Source organism: Oxyura jamaicensis, chromosome 3, assembly GCF_011077185.1.
Source record: "Oxyura jamaicensis isolate SHBP4307 breed ruddy duck chromosome 3, BPBGC_Ojam_1.0, whole genome shotgun sequence".
Taxonomy (NCBI): Eukaryota; Metazoa; Chordata; class Aves; order Anseriformes; family Anatidae; genus Oxyura; species Oxyura jamaicensis.
The window spans coordinates 37,461,850-37,480,010 of record NC_048895.1 but is presented as its reverse complement, the minus strand read 5'-3'; the positions used below and the strand labels follow the sequence as shown (position 1 = coordinate 37,480,010).

The 18,161-nt window shown below is 37.5% G+C and overlaps 1 protein-coding gene across 10 annotated transcripts in view; it reads right to left on the bottom strand.

The window, feature by feature from the left end:
* PLD5 (phospholipase D family member 5) overlaps positions 1-18,161 on the bottom strand; it is a 198,377-nt gene that overhangs the window by 66,922 nt on the left and 113,294 nt on the right. For 9 of the 10 annotated variants that reach the window (XM_035320752.1, XM_035320748.1, XM_035320749.1 and 6 more), the window contains one exon: positions 5,117-5,285. The exons of the other annotated variant lie outside the window; for it this stretch is intronic. In XM_035320752.1, coding sequence (XP_035176643.1) covers positions 5,117-5,285 — 169 coding nt within the window. The remainder of the gene's footprint in view (positions 1-5,116; positions 5,286-18,161) is intronic. 10 annotated transcript variants of the gene reach the window in all.

The following is an 18,161-nucleotide window of genomic DNA, read 5'->3' as shown; positions in this document are numbered from 1 at the left end:
CACACGGCCTTGTTGTTTCTTTTGTTTCTTTTTCTCCCCATTCCCCTTCCCTTTAATTAAATCATTCTCATCTCAAACCTCGAGCTCTTTGTGTTGTCTTTTCTCCCCCTTCCTCTTTGAGGAGGGGAGGAGTGAGAGCGATTGTGGTGGAGCTCGGCTGCCCACTCGAGTAAAACCATCACAACAACTATGACAAATACTCTTATCTTTAAAAACCTGCATGTACTACAGTAAAGTAGGATAGTTGAGATTCTTCATTGTTGAAGTACCTGGCCTTCTTTTTCCATTAATATTAATTTGAAACTCAGTTTCTACACTTTCTGACATGTTTACTTGCAGTTTTACCATTTTGTTCTATGAAAATGGAAAAAGACAGGACAGAAGGTCTGAAGAGTTTTGTCACTACTGTCAGCACACTTGAAATGCTTCTGTTGAATATAAACCCTCATGCTGTCATTCAGACCACATTTCCTTTGTGAGACAATACCAGGCTGCTGTGCGACTACGTGACAGCGATCAGAATCATTTCTATGGAGTTAGCTTGGGAGGGCTGAGAAGTAGTAACAAGCCAAGTGCTATGAAAATGCAGCATGCTACTTTATACCTTATTTGCATTTTAGCAGAATATACCATTAGGAAAAATGCCTATCCTGATGAAATATTCTCTTACACTTTCCACAGTGCTGTGTTAGCAAACCTACTGAAAACGACAAAATAGGCTGTAAAATGTATACATCAAATGAACAGACAGACACTCTCGTGGCAGCTTTAAACTACTACCAATCTGAAACATCACTCCCAACTGTACACCAGAGCAAGCTGGTGAATTTAAACAGACAAAAAAAGTTACTACTACCGGAAAGCTCTGAAATTCCCCCCAAAAGAATTTCTTAACCCTTACTAGGCAGACTGATTCTATCCTGGCTGGCTTCCCTTGCTTGCTGTTGTCTTTATTAGCATGCATTCCTTATTAAAAATAGAAGAGGGGATATACAAACATGAAAACGGTATGTTTATTAAGTTTTCTAAAATTGAATTATTGTGCTCTTTGTTAACTTAGATTCCTACAATTAAGACAAAGCCTAGCTTTTTATTGTGACAGAATAAAACTGGTCACTTCCAGAATCTTCTTCTGAATTTATTCTGTATGGTTCATTTTAAAATGTTATCCTACGATCGACCTTTTGGGTATATCTAAAAATCATCACTAACAATCACAGTTTACCAGCAGAAACCAACAGAAGAAATAAATGAAGAAATTCTAAATTCAACCTTTGCCATTTAATGCTGAAGAGAGAAACTCAAATGCTCTCCTCACATTCTTCTAGCAAAACAGGTAAGGAAAAGGGAGGAAATGTCAATTACTGGAATTTCAGAGTTAAAAAAAAATGCTTTCACTATAAAAACTGATACTTTTTAAATTTTCTTTTCTGCGTCTCATTCTGTAGCAGCTGCATTAGGGAAATGCCATTACCTGAAGGGGAGAGATGGTTTTGTAAAGATGAGTTTACAGAAAATAAAATATGCTGCAATCTCTGTAGCTGAATGTAGCCAATTTCTGCTGGTAGCCACTAGGTTTAGAGGCATTCTTGTCTTCTTTGTACTTATTTGCCTTTTTTAACAGTTGTTGAGGACAGATACTTAAGCTTTGGTACTGGCATTTGTTCTACCAAACAAATCACGTAAGACCCTTGGGTGATGGCTGTCTGCAAGTGACACACAGCTCACCCTCAGAGATTCACTGCAAAGCCAGATAGCTGGCTTACCTGATATGTTTAGGTGGAGTGGGAGCCTTCTCCCATCAAGCCATTTGGGCGTGCACAATAGGTAGGTAACTAGAGATAAGTCAGAACCACCTGGTTTTTGTGTGATGAGTGTAAAAGTCAGACAGGTCTATCCTCTGATCATCTTATGGTTCTGCAAATATCTATCCAGGGAGAACTGGCTACTCAAAGCAATACCAATAAAACATGATAGCATTGACTCCTACTTGTTAAACTTAAAATGAAATTTGAAAGGGAAGACTTGCTGAAACTATATAAGGTCACTCTGAATTAATGTTTCTAAACATGAGATGACTCAGAGGAAATGAATTGTGAAAATCATGAAATTGGAATGATTTTATGTTCACCTCTCCCTTCATTGCAACTGAACTATAAGCCACCTTCCGGAATTGTTTCCACTGGCCTCTGATATCTCTGAACATGACTGCCACAGGAGGATTCACATGTTCGCATTCTCCAAAAATCTCAAACCCTTTTGTGTAACTACCCTGCTAACTTGAAAATGCACAGATGAGAACACAAAGATGCCAGAACACATTTTTCCTCTGAATGAGAAAAGCAGGTATGGAAAGCTTACTCATTATTTTGCCAAACAAATACTTGTTTACTTGACCTGCTAAGCTGTGGAAGCACACAAAGCATTGTAGCATCATGTATTTGCATTTGAAGACTCCAATTCAACAAGACTTACAAATTCAAATGCATGAGCACAGAAGCTGCAACCTGGACAGCTCAGTCAGCAATAACCTTTTCTTTAGATTTAGAACCACAAAACATGGCAAGGCAACTGGTAAGGACACAAGGTAACATAACCACAAACAAAAATGAAGAAAAATATGGCACAAAATTCTGTGATTTTATATACACACAAGCGTACATGTACATATTGGATGTGCATATACATGTATGCACGTCTGTATACAAAACAGCAGAAAATTCCTGCTGTATATTTCTTCAGTAATTACACACACAGAATCATGTGTGTATATAAATACACAAACACACACATAGAGAACATAGATAAGCCCAGTAATAAATTGAGAAAAAGCAATCTAGCCTACTCATCTCTTCTCTAAAAATCCACATCTGTTAAAACGCTCTCATAAAGAAACTTGCTTTATAATATGCTGCAATATGCACAAAATGGAAATTGTTAGTTATACAGCAGGATGTGGGTCCATATGGAAAATGGTTATGTCCTTAGTCTCTGATAAAACAAGCATCATCCAGGGAGCAACTAGAACTTACTCACTAAGCACCTCAGAAGCTAGAAGTTTTGCATCTCCCTCCACGTAACACTTCTCCTATGTGAGGGCAAATTTCTCCTGAATTCAAATTTGTAGACTCAAGGACATTTGACTTATACTCCTGAAAATTACCGGATAACTGAAGACCCTCTCAAATTTCTCTTTCATTTTATTAGTGAAGAAAACAAATGCAACGTTACAAATTTTCTTCCCTTTTTCACACATTAAGCTTGGTATACCTTCTCCAGGACAGGGATTTGCTAGGAAACTCTGCTTCTTTGTCAATTTCTTTAGCAATTAGACTGGTCAATAACAGCACAGTGTTTTAGGATGAATAGACAAGCTTGACAGAAAGATCTATCAGCTGTTCAGCCCACACTGCTGTACAAATGAGGAAATGACTGGAATATTAATCACTTTTTAAACAGAAGTAATTACTTGCTTTTGTAAGACCTATGTATTCCAAATAGATAACTAAAATAGAATATTATGAAAAAAAAAGTCTTATTTTTTATGACTTTAACAGTCATAACAGTCATATTTGGGGATGAAAGAGAAAATCCACTTACATGTATCTTCTTCCTCTCCCTGCTCTGACATTCAGCAATATCTTATAGTTTTTACTTTGCATGAAAATGTGGAACAGTGAATGGATTTGATGCTTAACTGCTGAAATCCCAATTTCCAGTTTGCTATTTTTACTCTCTGTTTGGGATTTGTTAGGCTCTGCTGGTTTTGAAGCAAATGACATGTTGAATATTTTCAGACAAGAATTTTTTATAAGATTCATGCACATACCAATTCATGCACATCCTGAAAACATCTAAAGCACTATGTCTTTGAATTCATCTGCTTGAATGACAGTACATGGGCTTGACGTTTCTTAGGCAATAAATTTAAATAAAGCTCAGCTGCATAATTACATTGTGAAAAATCTCAATATTTTGATACTCAATAAATTTATTCACTAACTATATTCCAATATGTATAAGCATTGTAAAAGGAAGGGTTTGGGCTACATTTTCCATTTGACTGCTCACCTCAAGTTTTCACTCATTTGAATGTACATGCTGTAGATTTATTCTGAAGACAAGTGAATGTATGCCCTTCAACTAGGATATAGCCTCTCTTAAAAGAAGTAGCATCTAGTTCACGATTTGAAAACACAGGCTATTTGAAATAATATCTTTGGCTGGTCAGAATACCAGTCATTGTCATCAGCTAGCAAAAGGCATTTTTACTGCAACAGACCTAAAGAAGAACGTGAAAAGTTTGTGACACAGTATTGTAGATTCCTTACAGTTACCCTGCTGTCTTTTTAACCCAATTCCATGTCAGCTGAGTGTTTTTTTTTTGTTTGTTTGTTTTCCAAAAAAGAATCCATTTGGTGGAAAGAGATACTCTCAGCCTCTTGGTTCTTTGATATCTTAGTTTGACAGGGTGATATTAAGTGGAAACCTGCCCTTACCACCTTTCTAAGAGGATTGCTATCAAGAATTGTGTGTTTGTTGGCATAGCAGCATTGTAATGACTGTCTGTCTCATTTGCTATGTATGATTTATAATTTTTCCTATTGCACATAATTGCAGAAATCCTGAACCCCCACCAAGATCCATTTTGAAAAGATATGAAGAATCACGTGATACGTTTTGTACCAGATGAGTTGTAAGTGTAATTCTACCCATCTATTTGGCTGCAGAATTACTCCACATACTCGATCTTTTACCTGATCAGTTTCGTCAAACAGAAAATAAGCGTATGGATTTATGGATATTCCCAAATTATGGATGTGTTAATACAGGTGCAAATTTGCAGGTTTCTAAAAATTACACAATTACATCCTTTTCTAAGATGCAAGTGATATGAATATGTGATGCATATGTTTGCTAGTCCAGTGTGCCACCGCTCTCAGAAAACTAATGTATTGTCAGGAAAATCCTTGTAAGAATTTTTTTTTTATTAATTTTTTTAAACTACCGAACAAATAGGTCTGCTATAGGGAAGGGCTGCAGCTCTAAAAAATTAATAGTGAAACAACAAAACCAGATTGTTAAAGTCCCACCCTTTTGTTAGTTTAGAACATACCTGGCATGCGGATGGATGACTGTGATTGAGGTCCCACTGGGAAGATACTATGTCAACAGACTTTTCAGCCATATTTAGCAAATTCATCCAGCCTTGGAAAAGAGACAAATGAGATGGTGCACTGTCTGAATAGTTGATCCCTTCAGGAATATTTTCCACAAGAGCAACCCTGAGAATAGATAAGGAAAAAATAAGCACTTAACAGAAGCACTTTTCTTTATGAAAAAGTCCCAAATCGTAAAAAAAAAGTCAGGTTTGGGCCTGTGGTTCAACATCTGCTCCCAGAGGCTCTCAGCAGTTGGTCACCTCACAACTCACTCTGAAGCTGCCAACTGTCATGCTCTGCACTTCCCAAAACAGTAAAATGCGGAGATGATGTACTGTTAATGTAGCAAAGCAAACTTTTGAAGCTCTGCAACGTTAAACATAGAAAAGTGGAGTCAGTCCTTAAGGTGAGGATGGGAAGCATGAAATCTCTTCATTCTTTGTGACTCTCATCCTTGCATTTAATTTCTCTAAGCAGTGTCTCTAAGATGCACACTCCCAGACATTCTGTAAAGGTCTGCCTTTACAGCTGGCATTTTATTACTTTGCAGTCTCTACCTATGAATTCTTCCTTTCCAACTGCTTTAAGCTACCTAGTTGTTCTGCTTTATTTACCTGCATATGGCTCTGACTAGGATCCTGTAGTTAAGAAAAGGAGGATTATGCTTTTTTATTTATTTATTATTATTTAATTTCCTGTTCTTTTTGGAAGGCTCCTTGATCTTACTGTCAATATTGTTCAGAATGTTTGCAAATTACACATATTCACATGGATCCAAGAAGCTAAACATTGTAGTAAGCTGACAGTTTAAAATGTACCTCTTTGTTTCAGAGAAATACTGTTTCATTCAGTATATTGCGTCACTGCTTGACTTCCTTAAATTACAGCAAGTAAAGCTCCTCACTGTACTCAATAGCTCCTCACTGTACCCAATACATCAAAAATAACCACAAGTCAAACAAGTCTCCTGATTCTGTCTTTTGGTAAACAGATGAAATTGCAACTATGGTTAGACTTAAACCCCTTATATCTGCCTCTTTTACTGTGACTCATACATGCCAGATTTAGGAAAGCTGTAGCTTGTAGCTGTGCCTTGGAGACTACTCCTTTTCACTGCATCCAACTAAGTCAAGTACTTCCAAACTGTTTCTGAACTTATTATCATCGTTAATTATCAACTTTAGCAATATAAATAACTTTTTTTTTTTTTTTTTTAAGTAAACCATTAATACAAACATCTAGCATAAATTAAAATTGGGCATTTTCTGACTACTAAAAAAAAAAAAAAAAAAGGCACAAAATAGTGCAGTATTTTCCTACAGGGTTGCACGTAAAATTTTACAACTATTTCAGAAAATCTAGTATGTTTGTGAAGTTAATACATTAAAAAGATTAAAGTTTAATAGTCTTTAACACTGGGGAAAAAATGTATTTGGATAAAGTAAATTTGTGGTATACCATACTTTTATTTTCCTGGCCTGGTAAAAAAATAGAAAACAGAACAGGCACAGCTCCTCTTTCGTTAAAACTTCAAATATTCCCTTACATCAAACAACATACATATTGCTAAACTACAGCTACTGACGAGGCTCTCCACAACACAATTTGAAAACACTATTCTGATTAACATGAAAATTAACATCATAACAGTAACAACTGTAGCACCAGCAAATTAACTGTAAGAGGTTAAAAATACAACTTGTTTTTTAATGTATTCTAGTATGTCTTATTCTAAAGCATTTTAACTATGTTAACTCTTGCTTATAAACTTTTCAAAATAACTAGTGCTCTAAAATTAAACTGCCCTTATTCATCTATTGTCATTGCCATATTTTCAGAAAGAAAATTTTAGTCTAACACCCAAGGTTTATAGATTTGTTTCTGCTGCACTTAATACTCTTTGGGAACTTAATAAAGATTTAGTTAGATCCCTTGAAATCCTAGTTACTTTCTTTTTAAACAGTTACCATTGCTAAAAGTCCCAGTACAATTAATAGCTTCCATGGTCCCAGAGCTGTTGTATACAACAAGGACGGGCACATACTCTCCAAAGAGGGAGAAATCAAGGCACAAAAGGAAAAGTGATCTCTACAAGGACGTTAAAAAAATACAGTGGCAAAGATGAGAAATGATTTCTTGTCTTTCTGGGCCTCTTCCATTGCACATGCAATCACATGTGGATACGAGAGAGTTACTTTAAATCTTCTCCAAAGACATTTGCTCAGGATATTGTACACTCAGGTTTTGACCTGGCCGAGACCAGGAAGCTTAATATTATTTTTGAGATTAGGGCCCTGATCCAGTCAAACACATATATGCCTATTTCTGAGGCACTGACTTCATGTTATTGAGTGGTCAACTGTCTCCAAGTGGAGATCAGTAATGAGTGGTGATCCTCAAGGGTCAATATTGGGACTGGCATTATTTAACACCTTTGTCAGTGACATGGACAGTGGGATCGAATGCATCCTAAGCAAGTTTGCTAATGACACCATTGTGTGGTGCAATTGTCATGCAGGAGGGAAGGGATGCCATTCAGAGGGACATGGGAAGGCTTGAGAGGTGGGCCAGTGCAAACCTCATGAGGTTCAGCAAGGCCAAATGTAAGGTGCTGCACCTGGACCAGGGCAATCTCAAGCAGAAATACAGGTTAGGTGCAGTAGGTCAAGGTGTCAGGGTCAAGATGCCTCTTGGTAAGGAAGCTTGCCCTCACTGTTGGGCTGAACTTGCTCTTCACCAAGAGACCAGCTCCTGACTTTTCAATCTGCCATTCAACATACAAGGACTAACTAAGGGATTTTGATTATGCAGCTTCTGCCATCTTATAACTTGGGTCTGACTATATAATAGAAGCCAAATGCCTTCCAGTTATTGAAACCATTCTTCAGAATGGATGGTATCCGTTAATATGTATTTCCCAGTCTTTTGTTTAAGCAAAAATCTTAAACTGTTTTTTGTTCTTTAGCAGACAGAAGACCTAGCTAGGGCACTAGTTAAAATGCTGTCTTTGGAATTCAGACACTTCCTTTCAATAGCTAAATGATTTTGACCCCCCCCAAAAAAAAAAAAAAAACAAAACCTCCCACAATACATTCCCTTTCCCTCTCAAAAACTCATCACCAAGCTCAGAAGTTGAAAGAAAGCACAAAACCAACTACCTAAGTTTCTAAGATTTTGCCTTCATAATTCTCCCTCCTCCTTGGGCACAACAGCAAGATTCCAGTGCTTAGTCAAGAAAGAGCTTTGTTAAAATTTCCTCATAAAAGTCTGAGTTCACAAGCCCCAGTTTCATCAATGAAAGCTGTTTTGTTCCAATACGAACCACAAAGCTCTTTTTTGAATATGTAACAGAAACTTCCAGGAGAGAAGGTCATTTCCAGACTTCATCGAAGATCAGACACAGTGACATAATTTATTCTGCTAAAGTGACCTATTAATAAAGCAAAACAGGATATAGCATGGCAGTTAAAGTAGACTTTACCTATGCTTAAAATCATTAGCAGATAATCTTATACCTGTTGGGTGAAATATCTTTCCCCTCTCGGATTTCATGGTGCTTTATCTATTTCATCTGATTAATGCCAACAGAGGCTTCAGTTATATAGCTGAATATTCTCAAACATACCTCACACAGACTGAGAAACCTAAAAGTAAGGCTTTATGATTCTGTGAAGTCATAGAGGGAGACAAGCATCAGAGCTGAGATTCAAGAACAGGAATGTGGTAAGCAGTAAACGGTATCTAATGCCTACTGAAGAATAGACCTTGACCTACATAGTAAGATGCTTCTAAGCCCAACTACACGACTTGCATTTAGAAATCTCAGTTGAATTCTGTCCCAAGCTAAGGATTCTCCTTTATCTTTGACAGTTCTTTGGTCAGAAAGCAGTAAGTTTAATTTCTGATCTTACATCAATTTTCTTCCTCTGAAGGAAACAGAGATGATCTTAGCTTAGGATCTTGGTAAATTAGAGTAGAAAGAGGACTAGGACAGTGAAAACAGGCAGACGCAGTATGTCTGTCTCTTCAGTAAACTTAGGTTATTGGCAAACATTTATAGCTCTGTCTGTTGAGAAGTTCAGCTGTAACAATTATGCAAGTATAAAAGGCAAGTTTTTTTGAAAATTCAAACTTCATACCATATTAAAAGATTAAGCTGCAGAGTTTTATTCACTCCAGTTAGTATCAATCCAGAGTATTACACTAAAGAGCAGACAGGTCTTAGGCACTTGAGTGCCTCCCTGACATCTGAATTTACTCTCACCACTAAAGGGAAGAAACGTAAGAACACATGGGAAACATTAGTATGAGATAATAAAGAAATGAAAGATAAACAGATAAACAGCCAATACTTTTCAACACTTTTGCCCTAATGCTGCTGTGATTCAAAAAGGAGAGGGAAAAAAAGAAAAAAAAAAAGAAAAAAAAAAAAAGGAAAAAGAGGTGCATCAGCCGTGTCCCTAAATTAGGGTTCTATTTAAACATGACTTTTTGTGACCTCTCTCTCTTTCTTAATACAGAAGTTCTGGAACCACCAACCCCTCAATGGAGGATCACAGCTCCTCAGAAGGTTCTAGCTCTTCCTTTATACTCTATATTCTTAATACCTACTCAAAATCTACCACCTTTCTGACATTTGTCCTTTCAGTTTTTACCATGTCACCTTCAAGCCTTCCACTTCTTCCTACATCGTATCAATCCTACCACTCTTCTTCCTCAGGTCTATTCATTAACTGTCATGCTGGCCAAAGATCATCTTCTCTTTAGCTCAACAGAACCACAGCTGCAGTTCTTGTTTCTGAAAGGGATTAAGAACTGTTCTGCTAGACAAGGTACAAATGCTATTTTAAAAACATGCAGAACAAACTCTTTCCTGCATTCAGAGAAAAAGTGTCCAAATATATATATATATACAAAAAATAAAAGAGGTATTGACAGTTTATCAATACATTTCAATATTCCATTACAGTCAGTGGTAAGGATTTGGAAGGTCAAGCCCTGCATTTCTACGTGAGACCAAACTCCAGAGCATAAAGTTATGTAGTGTATGTGGATAATTACATGGTGTATCCAGTAAAGTAAAAATAAAATGTGTATTATAGAGTAAATAATTAATTGCAAAGTAAATCTCTAATTCTTTGAGCATAAGTTACAAACGGTATCATGTTTACATTGTTGATTTCAATTTTAAATAAAATATTTTCCCTTTAAATTAATGACATAACACAATGATTAAAAGTGAAGTGGAGAGCAGATAAGATTGAATTAAAAACGGATTGTGAACTCTGAGTACTCAAAAGCACCTAGATTATTAGCATCTAACTGAGAATATTACGAGCTCTAACACTGAGAATCTCAATGGGCTATACATACATATAGATGTGTGTCTGTACGTGTGCATGTGCCTCAATATATGCACACTTCAAAAGCTCTCGACAGACGTTTGCTTGTCTGCTTTTTCAACTTTATTCACAAAGACTTTGATGTCCAGAGAAAAAATCCAGGGATGCTGAGTGCCTTGCTTAAGATGATGCTTCGAATTTGATCTGCAGCGAACACAGATATGTTCAGATTTCTTGTGTTAAAGATATTTTTCTGCAAACGTGCAGCATAGGACACCAGGTCCTTTATCTGAACATTTCTGAGTATTTGATAGAGCACCCTAGTGTGATGCTTGAATTGAAAAGCTGCTGTCAGTGCCTCCCTAATGAATACATGTTCTACACAGGATTCTGTGAAATCAGACTGCAATGAACTGCAATGAACATATTTACAGTTATATATACATATATACTGTTACACTGCAATGAACACATTTACAGTTATTGTATTAAGAAATCAAACTCTGCTAGAATTCTAGGGATATACAGCACCAGCCTTTGATTTGAAGGAAGATTCTTCACCTCTTGATTGTCTTTACATTCTGAATCTGGCTGGACATCCCTCTGGGAGATAATGGTAACCATATAAGATATGAGGATAAAAAGGTGAAAAACTTGCACAGTGTGTGCAACTAAATGTTCTAAATCAGATTTCCTAAATTTCCTTTCCCTGCCCATGTGAACTGCAACCTAGAGAGATATAAGGCGCATTGCTTAACAGTATATAATGAAATACAGCCATAGCTACAGTGTGCAGCAAAGCATATTTCTTCCAGCTGCTTCAAGTCAAGGAGACATGTACCAGTTCTGGGCTTCTGCTCTTCATCACAAGTGGTCAGTGACTCCTCAGTCACACCTGGACCTGTGCAGATGACACCAGGACATCCTGGCACAAGAAAAGGCTGCAGCAATTTATGTCAAAAATGCAAGGCAGGCAGATAGTTTGCTAAGAAAATACGTACCTAGAGATGGTTAAGCTGTCCTGCACCTACTGAAAAAGGTTTGTCCAAACTGCCAACCTGCAGCCTAAATTCTGTGAATATGGTTTGTGACCGGGCTCAGAACACGAAGGGGTTGCCTGATCCTGTTTAACATGCAGCTGCAGGAGGTGGCAGTGGCACAAGAGTTGGAATAAACAGCCCTGCCTACTTCAAGTGTTCACTGAACTCCAGTCTTTGGCTCTTCAGCTAATGCCTAAAATTAGCAGCTGCCTTTTAGCTTTCCCCTTCTAAGGCTGTCCCTCTTTCCAGTTAGTCTCCTTCCATTTTTTCTTATTGGTCTGCAGAAGCAATTAAAGCAGGCTAACTATATACACGCTCATATTTTAACTCCTCACCACTTAGGCCTTTTTATGCTTTCCATAATCGACCTGGAGATCACTTTGTTATTGCTGTTCCCACATAACTGCTTTTATGCCCACTCATCACGATGTCTACAATGCCAAATATAGCATGTAGGCATGCACAATGCATCAGTCACTTTAAGTGCCAGATTCGTAGTTGGTACAATATATTAAAAAAAATAAAACTCAGCGGTTACCACTGTGGAACAATATTGGTTTTCACCAATTGAAGATTCAGCTTAATTCTCTGGGACTAGAGAAAAAATAACAATAAGCGCTCCAGGAATACCTCTTCTCTTTGGACTGCCCCATGGATCAGTATGCAAGAAAAATATAAGACTGCCTCCCTCCCATAACACCACCATCAAAAAGAATGTACCCAATAAAAGAAAAAAAGTCCTACTGTTTCAACTTTGTTTAGATGACAAGCAACACAAAATTTGTTTTAGCACATCACAGGCATTATTTTCAAATAAAAGACCTACTACACAAATCATCTAAGGTTCAAAGCTGTGAATTACTTCTAATTAAATGTATTTTAGGTGATATTTCAGGTGTCTTATTTAATCATTTCTCTTCAAGGGGAATACTGCAAGAACCAACGAGCACCAATCATCAATACCCCAAGCCAGCCTGTGTCAGCAGCTCTGATGACCCTCTGTATTGTCTCAATAGAGATCAGAATTGGAATGCACCACAACTTTAATATTAACCTAAAGGTTCAGCACCCAGATAATTCTATTTACTGTTTAGTATAACACAAAAATGTGTCTGGATTGACTGCTAAGGCCACTTAAGATGTCAAAAAGACAGTAGTTGAACCAAGTCAGCGTAGGATTCATCTGACTGACCACATACTGATGGGAGCTGACATTTCAAAATTAATAATCAATTAAAAGGTCAACATACATGCTAGTCTTGCAATTCTTTGCTTGCTGTCATAATTTTGGTTTGCACCCTATTTAAATTGGGTAATTCCCATATTTTTATCAGAGAAAAAATTAAGACAAGTGAATTTTGCTTCACTGAACAACTGTTTTTTTGAAATACTCAACAATAGGTCTCAAATGAAACAGAGAGACACTTCTATGTCAAAGAAAGCAGTGGTATTGCTAGACACTAATCATCATTCATTTTAGAGTAGACTGTAACTGAATTTCACATATGAAAAGCCACAAGGATACAGAGGTCAAATGCTGTGCATGATGTTCTGCTTATGGCTTTCTTTATGCATAGCAGGTATAAGCCTTGGGGATACGTGTGAAATTCATTTAATGGACACAGACTAAGAATGGAAATTGCCATCTGCTCCTCATACATTCGGGCTTTCTTTATGACAATAGCCTAATGGAAATGTTTGAGTATGTCTTAGCCACGACAAGAAGCTATAAACTTTGGCTGTGACACACCTCTGTCCTCTTCATGGCTAAAACATGCTGCTGAACTTTTCAGCATCTTACCACGTGTCAGAACCTCCCTTTATTTCCCAATACTCTTTAAAGACAACATAAGGAAAACAGCTGGCATTGTGCTGTTATGATAACAATACACAGATGAAGAAGGATGCCAAATCAGTGTTTGCATATGCCTGACATTTATCTGGGGTCACAACAGCAATTCAAAAGCTCACATCTGCTCTACAAAACTTCAGGTAGCATAACAAATTTCTCCCATCAAAGTCGCTCTTTGACTACCACAACTTCATTCTTTCTTCCCCTTATTTCTCATCATTTTCCTCCCTCAGCTTTTTCCAGGTGCACCGACCTTCATTCTGGTTCACTGTGGAGCATTTTGTGACAAGGAACAAAGAAATTATCTTACAGCTATCCCCCCCCCCCCTTTTTTTTTTTTGGTGTTTTACACAATGAAACAACCTTTGCTGGTCTGTGCTTAAAATGCATCATTCTGAATGAACTATTCTCTCCTGGGAGATTTTCTGTCTCACGCTCTTGCGAGAAGAAACTTTAGGAAGCAGCCAGAGTCGGGTAACACAGTCCTTTTGTGTGGATCCCTTTTTGGGATTAGGCTTCCCAAAGGCCACTGGCTGAATCCCGTATGTTTTTCTCTGGGCATTCTTTACATCAGAACAGCCTGTTCCAACCATGTGCCGTATTTTCTTTCACCATCTTTTGCTCTAGTTCTTCTACACGTTGAACTCTTCCATGCCCTGGCTCCTCCTCTCCTTGTCTCCCTTTTCTGTGTATTACTTGCTAAGTGACCTATTTACCTTTTGTTTTGCTCCTGCTAGTTTCCTGCTCATTAAATCTCTTCTGAATGACCTCGCTGGCAGAAATCAGCATTAATATGAAATCGGCAAGACACTTCTGTTTGTGTGTTCTGTTTTGCTCCTCCACCATATCTGATTCGTCCATGTACAGTGAAAGCTCTTCATTAGTGGGACTCCTTGTTACTCTAGCATTCATGACAAACACAGGGGGATCCATCTGTAGTAAATTTCTAGGAAGTACTGCAGAAGGAATAGGTAGCAAGGGCCTGTGAAAGTTTCCACTGACAGTATGTGATACTCAGGGACAGCCTTGTAAGTACTGATGCTTAAATTGTCATCACTCTTTATATCAGAGCCATGAAGCATGTCTAATTTGGCTTACCCTTTTTAATTTATTTATTTTAAGGGCATATATATATATATATATCTTGGCAGCTTCCCAATACAATATCAATAAGCACAGCACTGTCAACTAAGATTTCTCATTATTATTTCTAGTGATAGTTCTTTGAAACTTTGCCACAGATTACCATTAGCTGCAGCAAACAGGAAAAAGCAGATGGTTACCAGACCTCCAAGCAGGTTAGGTGGCAAAACAGTAAGCCAAGTCCATGTGTAGGGACTTAAGTAAAAGCTCCTAACTGATCCTAACTGAAAGGGAAAAGGTTTCCTGGATGATCAAGTCCCCATCTTTGCTAGTTCAGGCAATTTTTCATATGTTTTTATTCTTAAATTTTCCAGACAAGGAAAAGAACTGCAAAGGGTTTTTACCTCCACTTTTCCTACTGGAATATTTTATCTTATCTTGCTGCTCTCAGAGGCAGAGACCTGCCTCACACTACATCCTTTTACCTACTCTATCCTACATCTTCAGTAACCCATCTCCTACATGAGAATTCCTCTCTCCTATGATATTTCTATGGAGGACAATCGTTTTCCTTCTTCGCTTTCACCCTTCACAGCCAAGTGCTGCTAGTTCCTTTTTATTAAATATGCTCTTCATTCCTAGAATCTTTTCCTTGTTGTTGCTTGCACCTACTCAGCATGAGTTCAACCTTCTTGAACATTCATGATCAGACTTACGCTTAGTAATCCAGATTAAAATTTATCAATGCCTTTCAAAATGGTGTTACTATTTCATTTGCAATTCTGGGTATGCCTTACCTGCAGTATTGCACCTATCCCTAAGCAATTCTCTCTTCTTTTATTGCAGTTTCCCTAAGGAGCTGCTTCCATTAAACAGTGTAAAAGGAAGAAACTAGTGAAATTACACTTGGACTATTGCTTAGGAGTGACTAAATCAAACTGTTAACCGAAGTGGTATGTATATCCCCATGAAAAACCAAAAGACATATTTAAGATCCATTAAAACCTCACAAATTTGAAAGACTTTTCCCATTCTCAGTCAGAGAAAGAAGGTATTTTTGGATCACCTCTATTTATTTTCTGCCTCTAGATCACACATCTTCTGGTTCAAAGTTAATTCTAATGATGTCTGCAGGGAAATGCATCTTCAGGAGGCTCTATAGTCAGCTGGTGTTTAATTCACATACCTAGTCAGAAAGCTGACTTAACCAGACCTCTGCCATTCCCTGCTTCTGCATGACTGCTGTATTACGTGAAGTTCAATGAGTAAAACAAAGTGGAAAGATGCCAAGAATAAACAGACCAATTAAATGCCAGATGAATGTTGAAATGTGTAACAGACTTAAGAAAACCTTTTAACAACTCTTTTTCTGAAACTGTAAACATGTTCCAGCAAAACAGCAGACAGTTGAGATAGCTGTATTTCTCTCAAAGTTGCTTCTGAGGATATTTTGTTATTATTATTTTCAATTTATCCAAGAAGACAGTAACCACAGAACCTAAGCAGTGATAAGCTCCATGAAAAATGAAACATAAGAAATGATGTGAAGCAGAAAGGACAAATAGAAGGTGAAAGTACAGGAAAGTCTGGGAAGAGCAATTTTGAAGAGTTAACTCAGTCCCTGATAAGAAATCATATCATGATTGGGATCTGCAGAAAACAAAATTAAAGAAATTCTACTGAAAGTCCAAGAATTAACCCTTGGCAAAAATACTAGAATTTGCCAAGAGAGAGAATCACTTATGTTGCATTGAATCCTGTGGAAGGCAGACAGCCCTCTGAGAAGTGAACATAAAGAACTCATATCTCTAAGGGACAACTTGATTGGAATTTGCTCTGCTGCAATTTGTATCCGTTGCATCTTGTCCTATTACTGGGCACCCTCAAGAAGAGTCTGGTTCTCTTGTCCATATAAGCACCCACACAGAAGTTGTAGAAAACACTGAGATCTCTCCTTTCGCTGCTTTTCTCCAAACGAAACTGTTCTCTCAGCCTCTCCTTGTACTAAGCAATCATCTCTCTTGCCCCGCTAGCTATAATCTTACTGATAAAGGTCAGTATGCAGTTGCCCTCCTCTGACTCGTATTCAGCTTGTTGCCTGCCAAGAACCCCCAGATCCTTCTCTGCAAAGCTACCTTTGAGCCAGTTATACAGGGTTATTCCAACCTGGGTGTGGGACATTGCAGGCCACTTCTCTGGCCTGTCAAACTCCCTCAGAGCAGCAAAACAACCTTCTAGGACATCAACCATGCTCCCCCCCCATCAACTGTCATAGCCTACAAACTTGCTGAGGATCAGTCTGTCCTACTGCACAGATCATCAATAAACATCTTACAGTCCTGGCCCAAGTGCTGATCCCTGAGGGATGTCACTAGTAACTGGCTGCCTGTTGAATTTGTACAGATGACCACAGCCATCTGAAACCAACAATGTAGCTGATATTCTACCTCGTTTATGCTCTTCCTTGATGAAACAGCAATGCCATTAACCAGACCATCAGCTGAATAAAACAGAAATGGATTCTCCCTAAGTCACGAATACAAAATGTGTCATGTTTATATAAGTGAAACCAAGCACTGTCTGATTGCTTGAGCATGGTCCAACAACTTCTCAAGATTATTTTGACATTTACAGAAGAAGAATTTGCAAACTACAGTACATGAAGAGATCTGCAGATAGAACATACTCTCTCTGAATAGCTGACATAAGCACAGAGTCATTATCTTTAATCACTACCACACTCTTTAAATGCAAAAAGAAAACTGTTGTCAATGAGAAATGAAATTATTAATTTAGGAAAAAAAGATTCTATGATAAGGGCTAGTGATACTTCATGTTACTTTAAAGTGAACGGCAATCTGAGAAAACTGATGAAGTTTTTCATCTAATGCCAGTCAAAGAAAAGTAATCAGCCTCTGCTAATGCTAATGACAATATAAAATGCCCTGCCCTATTACCAACGTTCCTCCAGTTCTTCATTTGTAGCAGCCCTTCTTGTTTTGTATCTGCAAATGAATGATTTTGCACTTTGTAATGTTAAGTTTTGTATGTTTTCTAGAACTCCAGACCATAAGATCACCTCTTTTACTTTAAAAGGCTCAAATAGCTTCATTTTCTTTTTAGAGGATCTGTTGACCTACAAACACTACAGCAAAGCATAAAACTTCAAGTGACCTATTCCAAAGAGACCAGCCTTTCATAAAAACAGATAAAAAGAATTTTACTTGACTTAATCATGCATTATAATGACTAAATTAAAAAATGAAATACAGATGTCATGTGTAAAACTTGCGTGCTACAGTGAATGAGATATATGGAAATGATCAATTAAAAATTACAGAGCAAAACCTCTCAGACAAGAAAGGCAGATGCGTAAAACTGAAAGTAAAGCTAATTTCAAAGAAAATTCAATAGGAACTCCAACTAGTAAAGCAAACATATTCCCTAATATATTCCAGTTCAGCAGCTGTACTTATAAAAGGATTGGCCATTTGCAGTTGGAAATCTCTGCATAAACACAGGTTCATGAACAGAGAAACAACAACAACAACAGATCTATTATCTTAATTTACAAAGAGTGATTGCATATAAAAACATCTTATCTAGATCCAAAATAGGGGTCTTTATGGGTCACTCAAGCTATTCCCTTTCCCTGTATGTGTGTGTGTGTGTGCGTCGTGTA